The sequence below is a fragment of the Gasterosteus aculeatus genome, chromosome 1 (genome assembly GCF_964276395.1).
Source record: "Gasterosteus aculeatus chromosome 1, fGasAcu3.hap1.1, whole genome shotgun sequence".
NCBI classification, from domain to species: domain Eukaryota; kingdom Metazoa; phylum Chordata; class Actinopteri; order Perciformes; family Gasterosteidae; genus Gasterosteus; species Gasterosteus aculeatus.
Window position 1 is genome coordinate 10,631,740 of NC_135688.1, and position 15,567 is coordinate 10,647,306.

The window sequence follows — 15,567 nt, forward strand, 5'->3', positions numbered from 1 at the left end:
AATGTTGTGGAAACAGAAAAGGCTAAAAAATCGAATTAACCTCAAACATCTTTTGATGTTCTTATTAGCCCAATTTTCTTCATAAAGTGAAGTTGGGCAAGAAGTAAAAAGTAGCTTGAGTGAGCTGGCACAGAGGAAAAACACCTGGTTGTCGACAACCATGACACATTTGGGACATAAATACAGACGCAGCCGGATGAGGAACAGAGAGCAGAGTGAAGGGGAGAGCTGCCGTAATGCAAATGTCGCTCTTTGCATCACCAATTATCCATCTTCACAGCTCGTAAATAAAACACGCACTATAAATACGCCCCGTACTAACACAGTCACATCTTTAAATAACCCGGGCTCTGACGACTGAGATTGCACTGCTCATCGTATTTCTGCGTGAGTGAGCCCAGGCTAAATTTGCTGCCAGGGAGCCGACTTACGCAATCCTCCCTGGTCCAACTCCTGTGTCTACACACCGGCTTAAAATCTCACAGTTGTCAAACCATCACAGGCCTCCACAGATCCCACTCCCACACTGCAGGCTACAACTCCGTGACTATTCCTGTATCAGCCCCCGCCGCTTGTGCTACGGAAATACCAGCACCTCCAAGAGCAGACGCCAGGCCTGTCAGAGCATCGTCACGTCCCACAGGACAGCTGGGGGAGCAGGAGGGAGAGAACAGGTGGAAGGGTGGGAGAAAAGAATCAACAGAAAGAGAAAGTCAACAGGATTATGTTTATGTTCTGGTAGGTCAGACGCGTTTCTCTTCCTTTGAAAAATTAAGATTAGAGAAAAATTAAGTGTAGTTAATCATCCTCCTTTTTAATCATGCTAGCAGCGTGGTTTTAGATTGATATCTTTGGTCCGCCGGTTTGTTCCAGACTAAAATATTTTCCAATGCAATTTTCTCCAAAAAAGGATGGTCCTGAGAGGAAATCCTACAAGCTGCTGGGGATGTGCTGACTGGGGTTAGAGTTACACATTTGTACCTTTTGGATCGTGAAAGATCGTGAATAAAATTGGTAGCCCGGTTGGGGTTATTCTGCACAAATTCAGCCAAACAACTTCTCTCGTTCTGGTAGATGTATTTTGTCAGGTCAAGTATAAGCGCTGCGTTTGCAAAGGCAGGAGCAGTTCTGTCGGCCCGCAGGCCGGAAGAACAACTGACTAACATCAGGAAAAACATTACATTTTGTATTTCTTGTTAGATATAAAATAAAATATTTCTATTGGCCCTAAACTGGCGTCGACGAGGAGCAGGTCCGCTCGCCACAACACAAGATCCAATCACATGCAATGTGTGGTCTTCTAACATAATGTGAACATAACGAACAAAGCGTGAGTGTTGTGTGGTGCTCGGTGTGTCTCTAAATCTCATCCTTATAATCACTTTGAGGATCATCTGACTTTGTTTCATTTGGGACCATCCTCATGTCAAAATGTGAAGATAGCTGGTTTGATAGCCACGTGGCGGCCACGGTGATTGACCAATCGATCTCCTACACAGCGACAGTAAAGTGGAAGGCGTTGATGGAGAGGCCGGACGCCACTGCTCTTTCCCGGCTCGCTCATCCTCTCCATTAGAAATGCAGATGGCCGCTGCTGAAGAAAAACCTGTGTGTAGTCGCCTAACGACGAACAGGAAGACGCGTGAACGGAGGCGCTATTAATAGCAGCATGTGTAGAATAGTGTGAGTGTGCAGCGAGCATCGTCGGGAGGATTTAGACTGTGAGACTCAGACGGTTACTAGAGAGAACAGGAAGGGGGGAGAAAGGGTGAGGGATGGATGGCAGGAGAGAGGGAACGTGCTGGAGGAGGGGGTGAGTGTATGTTGACGCTTTACGTGGCGTCAGTGCGATAAGAATAGAGATGCTGCGTGCAGCGCTGCTGAGACATACACCTCACACCCTCGGCTGGGCGGGCAGCGCTCGCTCTGACTGCGTGTGCGTGCACAGATATTTCCCAGAGCGCGCTCGTGTGTGAAGGGATGAGTTAACTCTCGGGCTTGTTGAGGTTATGTGTAAGCTTTATCATTTTTCAGTTTCCTTTTCATCATTTATTCTGAAGAGCAAAGTAATTATTTTGAGAAAAAAGGTAATAATGTGGACTAAGAAATAAGGACACCTTTAACATAATTAATGCATTTGTTTTATTACAAGTGGAGTGACATTACAGCATTACACGCATATTTTTCTAAATTATGTAATATAATCTAGGATATAATTGTTATTTCTAAGTGCTACTTTTACCTACTTTTTTTCTAAATTGTTTTGTTTTAATTTATAATTATTCTGCGTGTTTCATGTTCTACAACCACAATGCAAAGTGCAATCCTGCACAAAAAAAATGAAGCCAAACCATGAACCTTTCACTTATATCAAGGCTATACAGATGAAGGAGAATAAAAAGGATAAAGCCAGAACAAAACAACGGCATCCCGAAGCATCAACGAGACCACCGCTGTTAATAATAAACAGCATGCTGTGAGCTGGGTCAGATGTGGAGACCTTCTTCATAAAGCATCTTCACACCACCAGGAACTGAAGCAGCCACTGTACAGTGAACAGGTGAACAGAGCAAAACCAGTAAGCTGTCCATGTCAGTATTTGAACACTAATCAAAGCATATTTGGTCAGATACTCACAGAGTTGATCCCTCTGTCTTTGACCTCCTGACTGGTCTCTGATTGGTACAGAGCTGAGGAGAGGAGGAGGAGAAGAGGAGAGGGAATGACGGCGTTCAGTCTCACTGCAAAAGCTCTACGTTAGGTAAATTCTGCATTAAGTTTAGTATTTATTTTCAAAGCAGACCTTCTAACAGGTATCCTGAATATATTTGGAGATAGTCCAAATACACATAAAAGCAAATTGTAAAATTAAACAACAGGCTGCACGTGTAACATGTATGTTTGCCCGCCGCATTCACATCACAGGCTTCATTAACAGTCTCCTGGTCGTAGGGATGGAAGAAGTACTCAAATCTAACAGAATACTGTTACAAGTAACAGTCCTGAATTCTAAAAAGAGTAAAAAGTACAGAAGGTACTGCCTTGTCATTTGCAAATACATTCATCAATTCCGTTACCAAAAAGCTTCTGCATCCTGGTGACACATGACACAAAGCTATGGAAAGGCATGTGAAGCTCTCCAGATGCAAAGCGCTCACACAGCAGCTCCAACACCTTTCCATCACACTGCATCCCTGGAAAACAGAGGTGAGCGATGGTGTGAATGCCAAGCACCTGTAGCCAGCACAGTGTGCGTGTGTTTGTATGTGTGTGTGTGTGTGTGTGGGTGGGTGGGTGTGTGCATGCGTGTATGCACACCAACGGCTTGCAGCGCTGCACTGAGCTCAAAGGGGCTCATGGTCCCAGAAGAGTCCTCATCAAACTGTAAGAAGATGGTCTGAAAAGAAAGTAGCATAAGAATAAGAAACGATGACCCCACCCTCCATCTATTTTTGTCTTTAACACATTAACACACAAAGACACACACAGAGCTGCACCTGCAGATGGCGCAGAGTGGACAGCAGGGTTCCTGTTTGTTCCCGGCTGAGACGGCACCGTCCTTTAGTCTGCCAGCAGAGTTAAGATCACCTCAACAGGACAGAAGTTATGAGGGAACCAAACAACGGGGAGTCAGAATGGCGCAACCGGGGGTTTGAACCCCTTTGTCAGTCTTGCTCATTTTACAAGGTTACACCGTCGGTTTATTGGGATGGATTCCTCCAAATGGAGTTTGTTTTACCATTTCGCTAGATAAGAAAATACACAATACACACAAATACTGAGTTAAAAAATAGTACAGAAAACTGCATTTTGATTGCACGAGCATATGGTTCAATCAAGTCAAGGAGTTATACAAGAAGATGATACGTGGGGAGGGAATTTAGCAGTCTCCGGAGCATAAAAGCTGCTCAGAGGTCTGTTGATAAAGCAGCTGACACGTGGATATCGGTTGCCAGATGGCAGCAGGGTCTTTGTCTTTTAAAATCTCTGGGCTCTTTGCAAACAACTCTTGTCGGCAAAATTACTGATGTTGTTCAGTAGATGGTAGCAGAGGCGTGCTGCACCTGGGGCGCGCACGTCCCGACATCTGAATCTATGTATCAGTAGCAGAGGTCAACGGAGATTTTAACAACGTTTTTTAACTATTGGTGAGAAAGACATATGCACAGCACAAGGTAAACAGGGCTCCTTAAATACAAGGAGTCAAGACAGTCAAGTATATTAAAGGATACAGCCTCTCCGAAGATGAGCTGTCTGCATGTATCCAGTGGCAGATGGTAATCTTTCTCAAGAGCTGTGATCACAGGAAGAAAGGCACAGATTGATGCGGAGAAGGAAAATACTGGTTTAATTGGATTAAGACGAGGAAAGGGGAAGGTTAGGACAAGTGTCGTCACTTGTATTACTTAAAATGTACTCTGACTGCGGCTTTGAGCCTCTGTCTAGACTGTTGACCTCAGTGACTCCCCTGGACCAACTTTTGAGGGAACTTGTCACTTGTCACCTTGCTCCCATCTAGTGGCTATAGCTGGTATTTATGGCTGGAATTGTCTTTTTTAGATGCAGCCCAAACATAAAGAACTGATATACGGAAGTAAACCTGTGTTGAACAGCTTCATGAGCTCCTTGGGGTTCAGTCTTTCATCCTGTGCGAGAGAAACAAGATATCAGAAAACCAATTGCTCCAAATTTACTCTTTTTAAAAAAGAATGAACGTGAAACAATGATGAGGATTTCTTACTGCGCCAGCCTCGTCATCAAAAGTCTTCTTAACTCTCTCTTGATCTTCCAGGGAGAGAGGAGTAGCCATGACCTGCAAACGAGACGCACGGTATTCTAAGCCGCTATTGGCTGCCCTTTTAACGTGTACGGACGAAAAACACTGAACTCACCTGAAGGAAGCTAGAGGAACAGGTGAAGTCCTGAGTCCTGGAACACAAAGTTTATTCTTATTACATTACATTACATTTAGCTGACGCTTTTATCCAAAGCAACTTACATTACATTTTTAACCCATGGCTTTTACATTTTGCCCAGGGAGCACTTAGGGGTTAGGTGTCTTGTCCAGGGACACTTCGACATGGGACATGGGGCAGCCGGGACTCGAACTACCAACCCTGTGGTTCCCAGCACACCCCTCTCTACCCCCTGCGCCACGACGACCCACTTATGCTCACGAGACAGAATGTTCATGTGCAAACTGCAACCTGAGTAGTTCTAATCAGCCACACATAGGGCGTCATATCTTATACATAGACTAGGTCTCTTGATTTTTCGTCGTCTTTTGGAATCACTTCAAAAAAAAATCCCCTCTATCTCACCCCAGAGTGTTTCCAGTTTTGGAGAAAATGCGGACAAAGAATTCTCCTGGCTGGTTGGGTTGGAAGGTGGAGGGCACGAGGATGTAGTTCCCCGGGTCCAGTTGCATCTCCCTCCACGAACCCCTGAGGCACAAAGCAAATTCATTATTGGGAAAACAATAAGATTTATGTGTTTAAAAGCTGCCCCTATTAGTCATGCGCAACAGTTGTTTATTTCCTCCCTGGACGTATTATAATTATTATTATAATTCCATTTGATAATATTTAAATTGTATTACCAGATAAATAAAATAACTGAAACCCTTGAGGTACAAATATAACGAATAACAACACTCGATTCAGTGCACCGGTAACGTGGAATGAGAATGTTTTACTATGCTCTACAGTCCCTTCAAAGTAAAAGCATCAGAACCACATTTGTGAAAAGGTTGTTGAATGAATACTTATACAGCATTTTTTTACGATGGTCTTTTACCTCTGAGCCTCATATTTTCCAGAAGAACCCACGGGGAAATTTGTCCTGAAGAAGTCTCCTCTCAGACACACACCCTTAAGCTGAATGAGGAAAATGATCAAGTTCTTATTATGTACCACTATGTACAAACTATAACTCATGAGATACTCACCTCAGAAGGAACCTGCAAAAAAAGAAGAAACGGAGACGGGTGTGAGCTTATTTAGAAAATGATCACAATGTTCAATAAATCAATAAGTAATTAAACAAAGTAAATGTGACCTTGTAGATGTGGAAAGCGATGTGAAGAAAGTCGGCTTGAGTCTTCTTCCTGCGGTTTTTCTGCAGCAGCTCCACAAACACGGTGCACTGTTTGGCTTTGCTCTTCTCTTTCTCTGCTCTCTTCTCCTGCGGGGTTCTCGACCCATCATCATGCTGATTGTCCTCTTCCGCCCGGTCGTGCTGCGTGAGATCCAACTGGAATTGAGGATTCTTCCAGAACGATTCTCCAGGGAAACAAATTGATCAAATTGATTAATTATTAAAAGGTTAGCTTTTGCACATACAAGAACAAATTTAGAAACATACGGGTGTATTTGGAGCTACCGCCAGCAGAGCTCCCCGAAACCCAACATCCTTTATATTCACTGATACTCCAGGTATTTAGGGCGATGTTTTGGTCCTCCAGGTTGTCAGGATTCACACTGCAGAGCTCCACAACGTTAAACAGCCTGCTGAAGTCCTCAGCGCTGATCCTGATGGAGAGGCTCAATTACATCAGAGACCTTATCGTGCGTGAATAGCAGCTACTATTGCATCTTTCACTGCACCACACCGGAAATATTCGGTTACTACTTTAGTATCCTTCTACTTATTGCAGTATTTAAATAATTTAGATCAACTGAAATAAACTGTCATAAAGATGAAAAAAGGGCTCTGAGCTCATGAATACTTTACTGCTGCAAACCCAATTATTTTATTAAACCTGCTGTAGATTCAACTAGCCAACATTAAATAAGGAGTAAAAGACAGCGGTAAAATGTGGCATACACATTAATACAACAGACATATTAATCTAATTAATCATCGTAAATGAAAAATATAAAAGTAAAATATGAACAGAATGGTTACTTTTACTTTGACTTTACAACTTAGCTGATTATGTTTTTATATAAGTTTTCAGGAGTAATATTTTAGTGTGATGTGAAGTGTGTATTTTAATGTGATGGAGCACTTTCACTGAGTAGTATTAGCAATTTAATATAAAAAAAGTATTTGTATACTTTATATTCTGTGAGTTTTTTTTTATTTTTTAGCACAAACCAGAACTCTCCATCTTCTTTCTGTTTCAGGTCAATCCTCTCCTTCTCTTCTTTGACCACGTCATCCCACTCTTTACTCCTGCAGTCACACATATACAAAGAGAAACCTGATGAGTGCTCTTTCTTTCCCCGTGTACACAAAGTGCATAAACAGGAAGCTTCCTCACGCGTCACTCCAGGGTCCTCGATATTCAACAAAGCCCCAGGGGTTCCTCAGCCTCAGCAACAACGTCTCATCCGACGCTTTTGTTACCTGAAAAGTGAAGAGAGAAGAAACGAAGTGTCAACAAGGTAAAGTTTTCAATCACAATTTTAAAACAATTCAAATAAAATCTGCAGAAGAAGATTACGTGATACAATCAAAAGCTCCAGTACATCTGCCAACGGACTTTGTGCTAAGAGATATTTTGTTTACTGAAGAAATATGATTAGATTAGGTCAGTATAGAGATGGATGGTGAGATTAAATTCAATTTCATTTCAACCCAATTGGATTTTTAATTTTTATTACCATGAAACCGATGAGATTAAATGGAATAACATGACATGCAATTCCATTGGACAATAAGATTACATTCAATTAGATGATATTAGTATAGTTTGGATGAGATGGGATCAGATTTAAATATTTAAATTATTAAAGGACATTAGACAGCATTTCATAGAGATGGTTTAACAATGAATTACATCTGTTTCTCATGAAAATACCTAACAGGGTTTCAGGTTATGGTCTCTGGGGAGGCAGTGATCATTGCAGTAACAAAATGCACAGTAAAACCACGCAATGACAACAATAAATGAATAAATAACGCTGTCGTGTTGCCTCTGTGTCGTACTGACCTTGTCGCTGTCGGTGATGGCGTAAGCGTGGCCCTTAACCAGCCCGTCTCCGGTCACTTTACCGACCTCGGGGTTGCTGCTGGCCTGTGAAGACAAAGGGAGCGACTCGTGTGGTTCTGAAGTTGCGTCCGTCTTTGTGCGGCATGAACTCTCGTACCTGGATGAAGCAGCTGAGCAGGCTCCCTCGAGACAGTGCGGCTGTCAGAGACCTCCAGAGGACTTGAGGAGCACGAGACGAGACCTGCAGCGAGTACGCGATTCCTCCTGTGAAATCCTCCATTCCCTCGGAAATGTTGCCCCCCTTCAGGCTTCCGTAGCATCCAACTAACCTGCATGAGGTGAGGTGAGAAAGAGTGTTTGTATCCAATCACCGTAGCTACACGCACACAAACGCACAGAGAAAAAGGGTGATCTCAGACATTGCCAACCAGAAACATATGCTCGGTAGTGGAAACTGACTTGGCATAGGCCTTCTCCACCAGGGCGCTCCAGTACTCGTTGCGGGTGTGAGAGTAGCTGAAGAGCAGACGGCCTTCGCGTACTGGCAGCCTGTCGTCCACAACCACCTCCACCCACTCACCATACTGCCAGAACTGCACAGGGGCGCACAGGGAGAGGGATGGTGAGAACAGAGCAACAGACACGGAGGAATGAATCAGAAGGAAGCGATAACGAGGAGGAAGACAACGTGGATCGAAGGCCGGAACTTCATGTCCTGAATACTTCCCTTTTACTTCTTCTACGCTGCAATACTAACTTTCTTTTAGCTCTGCGTTTGGTCTCCACCAACTCCTGCAAAATGTATCTGATTTTTACTTAAACACTACAATAACCAGCTTTTCTGGTTGTGGGTTCTGGAGCTACCCTTTCATAACGGACCAATTGTTGTTGTAATAATTTAAGACTCTTCAAAGCAAGATTAAGTAACTTTGAACATTACAGGATTCTATGAGTCACATGCGCCTGTAGATATGTTGACCCAACGTTTGGCCCAGTTTACTGATTACCTGACGTTACAATATACATGTCCTACATTCACACATAAATCACTTTAAATTATCTTGATGCTGAAAGTTGCCACACACATAAACGCATCTTATCGAAGCATGTGATACTAAATATATCACGCGAATCATAAACATAACCTTTTTAATCGATCAGAACTGACTGAAGACAATAGTCCTTTAAAGTAGGAGCTAAATAAACACTTTGTTCCCTGGATTCTGTTTATTAAACCATCTCCAAAGGCAGCTGGTGTTAATGACTAGGGGTGTGTACTGTACCGAGTATCTGTGTGTACTCAGCAGCTTAGAGCAGGCCTGCACTGGCCTTTCATAGTTCTGTGAGTGTGTGTGTGTGTGTGTGTGTGTGTGTGTGTTTCCCAGGGGTAGTGACTACCTGCATGTCTGGACTGCTCTCCCATCAGCCTCGAATGAGCTCCCAGTCCTCCCATCCTACTTGTCACGTCATGTCACATTCTCCCTAACAGTCTCTACAGGTCAAAAGCTCCGGGGCAAACGAACCACTGAGCAGAAGCTGTACAAAACATCAATATCCAGCTGTCTGCGTTGACACGATTGACACGTCTAACTGTTAGACAGATGTTTCTTCTGTGTAGGTTATAAGCCTGTCCCTAATGCCCTTGAAAACAGTATTTAAAGCTTCACCACATCAAATTGTGTGTCAGATGCAGAGAGTTCTAATGTTTAACAAAAGGCCAAATGAAGTATGACCAGGTTCTCTATGTGTACCGTGCACAGCTCTTGGTCGGGTTGGTGGCTTTGGTTTCTTCCCGTCGGCAGTCGGGCTCATCAACAGAGCCCGGTCCCCCACTGACTATAACATTCCACCGGTCACTCCCCTTCACACTGCACATGTCACTTTAACTGTAATTTATCACTTTGTCGTCACTTTGTTACTTGTTCGCTAGTGCACTTTATGCTTAATATTTTTTTTACTTTTTTAATATTTTAAATTTTTAACTTTAACTTTATTCCCTTGTTTTATACTAACCCATAGCCTCATTCTACTAACCCATAGCCTCATTCTACTAACCCATAGCCTCATTCTACTAACCCATAGCATTAACATTTCATTTTACTTTATTTTATTACTTGTGCACTGCTGTCTTGTTGTCTATTGTCACACTGTCTACTGTCGCGCACCAACCGCCAAGACAAATTCCTTGTATGTTTGACATATTTTGGTAATAAATGTTTCCTGATTCCTGATTCTTTGTAGAATATCAAGTATGTCGAGACTTCTGATGGGGCGAGAGATGAGATCAAGCTACAATGATACATTTGAGCGTAATAACAGTGTGTGGCTAGCAGGTACACATTGATTGGAGGAATAATTGGCAACCTCACTCATTATGCAAAAAGGCAGGAAGTCAGAGGTTCTGTGATTTATATCTTACCCTAAAATGGAAGATCCCTGCATAGCTCTTCGACAGGCTTTGGTTGGGGGGCACCACCTTCTCAAAGAGGGTGGGGTGCATGGTGAGACAGGACAGGGCTGCTAGCAACCAACAGTTACCTGATAAACAACAACAAAAAACATACAAAGCTTGCACGGACACATTTAAAAAATATTCAGAGTGTTTCGTAATGATTGCTTTTAGGACACGGGAAGCTCTCTCTGTCTCTCTCTCTCTTGCACATACGTGTACTGAAACACATTCCTCTGCAATGGCAACCAGCTGGAAATGTTGCAGCAAAACATCTTTAAAACTCCTGTAAAACACCTTAGATAGAGTTTAATGGAGAATCTCAAACTCCAGCATGGAGCAAGAAGAAGAAAAAGAAGACTGGTAACAAAAGATTAACCAACATATTTTGCTATGGTGACATGACACATTCATTTAGAAATACCAAAGGAGGAAGGAACGCCTGTCGTTGTGAAGAAAATTTTGTTCTAGTTCACCACAAACGAGAAACACACTGAACCACACAGATTTGAAGCAGAGTCGGTGGGCTGTCATGATGACGTCTGGACCCCTGCAGATTCGGGGGTTTAGGGAACACTCCTCTCTCTCCCCCTCACTGTGTGTTTGGAGTTTTGTCCCCCGGGGACCATTGTGCTATGAAGTCACTGCATTTCATCAAGATAAATAGAAATAAACTGAACAGCAAGAAGGGCTTTTGCAGCTTTTAGTTTTGTAAGTATTACTTTTCGAGGATGTTGCGCAATGCCAGTTTAAGACAATTCAGCGTGAAACACACCCACTTTTCACATTCCGGTGAGAGATGAGGTGAGGAAAGGGGAGGAAGAAGTTCTCCTGGTACTCACCCAGTTGGCCCTGACAGATGTCAGTTGTCCCAATTGTGTCCTCCACAAACACAGCGTTCACACCAATTTCCTTCAGACGGAGTGTGAATGTGAGCACAATGTGCACAGTGGGCACATTTCATAGTTTCATTTTTTATACTAAAATAAACAAATGAACAAATGTGATGATTTCAAATCTTATATTATTGACCAGGTCATTTACAGGGATACAAATAAAATATTTAAAAAAAGAAAGTTTAAATCCTAAAATTCATACAGTTTATACACTTATACACAATATCTTCAATATTTCTAGATGTAATATGTGACTATTGAATATATCAACACTTCTGGCTTGGAGATAACTAAAACACGTCAAGTATAGTTAGTTGAAGCAGAATTAGCTTTAACAAATCAACAGCGTATTTTCCAAATATATACAGTCGTTTTTTGTTTTGGACATGCAGGAAGTTGTGACATGACACTATTAATAATTAGTTTCGACCTTAAAATGTTAAATCGTTTAAATAAAGAATACGAAACTTCATGCAACATCTGGCCAGCATCTGGCACGATACGCGCACGGGTACCTTGGGTCGCCGCCACTTGATCGCCTTTTTTGGATCCGGATCTTCCGGCATACCGATGGAGGTCTGTTGGGGGGGGAAGCAGGGATCAGCAAACAATGTTCGAGACTTCAGACATTTCTCCAGTAGAGTCTGAAAGTCCTGATCCATGAACTTGATCGGGTTCGCGATGGAGCCCGGGGTTGAATCCTTGTCGGTCGCCATGCTGCCAATGGATCCGCAGTCAACTTGGTCCGAGCAGCCGTCTCTTAAATACAGATCGAAGCGCACACCCAGCACGCGGACCGTGGGGGACACCCGGAGCACCTCCCCGGCTCTGCCCACACCGGAGAGAGGTGTGCCGAGCGCCGCGGGCCGCCGAGAGCTGCAGTCGGGAGTAATGACACGGTGCCAACAGCCTCTTTCATCCTCTCTGATTTATCATCCAGTCGGAGGCAACGAGCTTCTTCAAAAAGCTGTTATTGGGCCCTCAAGAAGCGGGACTTTAGAGCACTTAGGACTTAGTGTGGTTTTCTGTAGAATCCAGAGTGGACCGGAGGAGAGAGGCGTCGTGGTGCCGCTAGGTGTCGGTCTGCTCCACACATCGACCGTCGATAGAGGCCTGTAGTGTAAATTGTGGTAGTGGTGGTGATGATTGTTATATTGTAAACAAGCAGGTGGGGAGAAAGGCAATAACTAACTGATAGAACCACACCGATACTGATGTAGAGAATAAGCACACAGCAAATAACACATTTCATTATAAGAAATGAAGCACGTCAGATATATTTGTGTCATCTATAGACGATACCTTATAATCTGCTTTCATTGGAGGTTTTACAAACTTGTCTGTGCTCATCATTTGGATTATAATTGTATATTAGAAGAAAGAGGAGCTGATAAAATGTTGATACACCCGTCCACTTTTATGGATGTTGTTGGATTTGTATTTATTTAATATTTTCCTATATATAATGCTAGGATTGAACATCTTTCCAACATAAGGCGTTAAAGGACGAGGCTTCGTGTTATAAAGAGGCTTAAACAATGTTTACAATGTTTATTTACTAAAGTAAAGGTGATTTCACATTAGTGTGTTCATAGTAGCTACTGCAGTGGACAGTGGAATAATAATGTTTATTTGATTTTAATCACTCATACGCCATAGAGCAAGTCCTTGGTTGCCAGGTCATGAATATATGTTTTCCTTTAACAGAACCATTAGTATTGTTTATTAGCTTTTTGGTTCCTCGGAGTGCTTCAACAAGCCTTAGACTGTACTGATAAGTTACCAAAATGATGAACATATTTACATGTATTACTTTATAGTTCCATGGCTTATTATATAGTGAGATTCTAACGACTCAAAAGACGGATCCGTTTTACAACCTGGCAACCGGAACATTGTTCTAATTAATGGTTTACATTTGATCTATTATTCATGCTTAACTATGATGTTGTACCCTGAATAAAGTAAACAAACCACAAAAACATGCCAATCGAGAACCATTGTTTGAACATTTTCCAACACAACTCTTTCTTTGTTTTGCGGTTTTCTTCTTTTTGTCCTATTTACAACACTTGCAATTACCTTGAAAAAAACCCATCTCATCTAATTGATGGATTTTTAAAAGTTGTTGCCAGTCATACAACATATACTGGGTTTAATAGGCTATTCAGAAGGATTGTTTTGCTGTGAATGAAGAAACCGTTTTCGGAAGGGGTGCTTGGCTGCATCCTAGACCGCGTACAAACTCTCATTGGGACTGAAATGATCTGAAGAGGACCTCCAATTACCGTCCCCCTCCTTTCTCTCTCTCTCTCCCTCCCTTCTGTCTGTCACTCATTATATTATCCATTTCCAATAAACGGTTTGCGGGCCTCTCCAGGCATCTCCAGGCGTCCCTCCATCATACGCCTGATTACACTGAAAACGTGAGACTGACCGGGACTAAACAAACAAGAAGAATAGCGACACAGATCCGTCTAATGGTCACCATTTAACTCCATTCATTGGCTCTCCATTATGTCCGTTTGCTCTTTGAGGACGGGATTAGGAAGCCTCGGCGACAAAGGTCAGAGGGCTGAGCAGACACTCCCACACCTCCATGACCTGCTCTGATCCCACGACCCCGGCAGCAGCGGCCCCCGGGCCCCTCTCACTCTCCCCGCCGGTTAACCGGCTTTGTCCCGGCTCGTTTTCTGCCCAATCACTCAAGTCGCGCCGGCAGTGACTGGACCAGAAGATAACCAGCAACGCCGAGGAGAGGCCAACGGAATATGTCACTAATAGATCTTCCATATCTTCCTACTCATTGTGTGATGTCTGTCACCTTATCTTCATTAGAAATAAACTGCTTGCATCTTGAGATTCTCTGTTTTTTTCCCATAGTGTTCTTAAGGCAATGTTTCTATGGATTTTTTAAATGTAATTTATGTTTAATGTCAAATGGAAGCTTTATTGGTTGCTGCTGGTTTTTAGGGCAGGGCAGTAAGTAACCAGTATACATCCTTTGTTTCTGCTTCCATGCGTAAGAACATGATTGTATTTTCACAGCATTTATTCCCATTTTATGGTACTTTATCTACTCAACTTGACTTTAATGGAAGATATATGAATACAACGCCAATGGATTCATTCTCCAGCATAATGAGTACCTGTCACTTTGCCTGCATCAGGGTAACTTCCAGGATCATTTGTATAAATGCAACGTCTGAAGGTAAAGACCTTAATAAGCTGTGTGACGGCGGATATTTGTGCAGACGCGCTTAGAGGCTTCAGTTCACCTGGCCTCCGGCCCGCAGGGGACAGACACATGAAAGCATTTTCCCCTGTCATGTGACTGAACTCTACCTCATGACCTCACTATGCGCGCTAGCAGGTAACACCTCTGACCCAGGAGATGTGAGCGTGTAAAGGGAGGGAGGAGGGGACGGAAGGTTGTCAACCAAGTTTTTCCTGTATTTTTGGACATTTCTTGGCTGGACAACAAACCAAACTGCCTGACCTGAATACATTTGTTTGCCTGTGCATGTGCAATTACCAGAGGAACTGACTAACTGTGAGGTTGACAAGGAGGGTCACCAGGTGCAGCAAGAGATGTGTGTGGGTGTGTGTGTATGCGTGCGTGCGTGCGTGCGTGCGTGCGTGCGTGTGTGTGTGTGTGCGTGCATGCGTGCGTGTGTGTGTTTATGAAAGACAAAGAGAGCGGCAGCCGTTTGAGGAACAGTTTGTCTGAAAGTGTTTGAGCCGGCAGATGTTTGTTCCCCTCATCTCGCCATTTTCTTAAGGTTGTGATCTGCTGCACTTCTGTTTAGCCTTGAAGCTCTCTCCCTCCCTCACCCTCTCTATGTGTATATATATATATATATATATATATATATATATATATATATATATATATATATATATATATATATATATATATATATATATGAGCAATACACTGCAGGTATAACTTGTCTGTAAACAGGATGTGGTGTAAAAATCACCTATTTGCAGTATTCAGGTCAATAATCCATGTCAGAGGCCCCGTTCAGACACCAAGACAACAGTGCTGTGCGATTATGCTACGCGGGGTCTTTTGTTATCCCACAAACTGGTCAGACAGACAACTAACTACTATCTGATCTTAGGAAGACGCTTAACTCAAAAAGTGGTTGTGAAACAGCTCTGTCTGTCATGCAGAAACAAAAATGGAAGCAAAACCAATTTTCATTCATAAGAAAATTTAGTTAAGCCCCACAAAGAATAATTGTATCATATCTCATTGTTTTGTGTACAATTTAAATGTA

General features: G+C 42.8%; 1 protein-coding gene across 1 annotated transcript; it reads right to left on the bottom strand.

The window, feature by feature from the left end:
- Positions 1-2,125: 2,125 nt before the first annotated feature.
- On the bottom strand, positions 2,126-13,253 carry capn12 (calpain 12). The gene is made up of 22 exons (XM_040188263.2): positions 11,797-13,253; positions 11,228-11,297; positions 10,356-10,474; positions 8,396-8,529; positions 8,094-8,265; positions 7,937-8,020; positions 7,265-7,350; positions 7,099-7,176; positions 6,364-6,530; positions 6,058-6,281; positions 5,948-5,959; positions 5,797-5,876; positions 5,322-5,444; positions 4,893-4,929; positions 4,742-4,813; positions 4,601-4,646; positions 4,233-4,294; positions 3,498-3,566; positions 3,319-3,397; positions 3,078-3,194; positions 2,638-2,690; positions 2,126-2,545 (listed from the first exon to the last, which is right to left on the bottom strand). Exons 1-22 carry the CDS (start codon positions 11,995-11,997, stop codon positions 2,519-2,521), a joined length of 2,112 nt encoding a protein of 703 aa, XP_040044197.2. The 5' UTR covers positions 11,998-13,253; the 3' UTR covers positions 2,126-2,518.
- Between the last annotated feature and the right edge of the window lie 2,314 nt (positions 13,254-15,567).

Excerpts from the sequence above, each read along its gene's own strand:
- capn12 (XM_040188263.2), bottom strand. The coding sequence starts at position 11,997 with ATGGCGACCGACAAGGATTCAACCCCGGGCTCCATCGCGAACCCGATC. Across the intron at positions 5,445-5,796 it reads GGAAAATATGAGGCTCAGAG|GGGTTCGTGGAGGGAGATGC; the intron begins GTAAAAGACCAT and ends TTTGTGCCTCAG. Across the intron at positions 4,647-4,741 it reads TTGATGACGAGGCTGGCGCA|GATGAAAGACTGAACCCCAA; the intron begins GTAAGAAATCCT and ends TCTCTCGCACAG.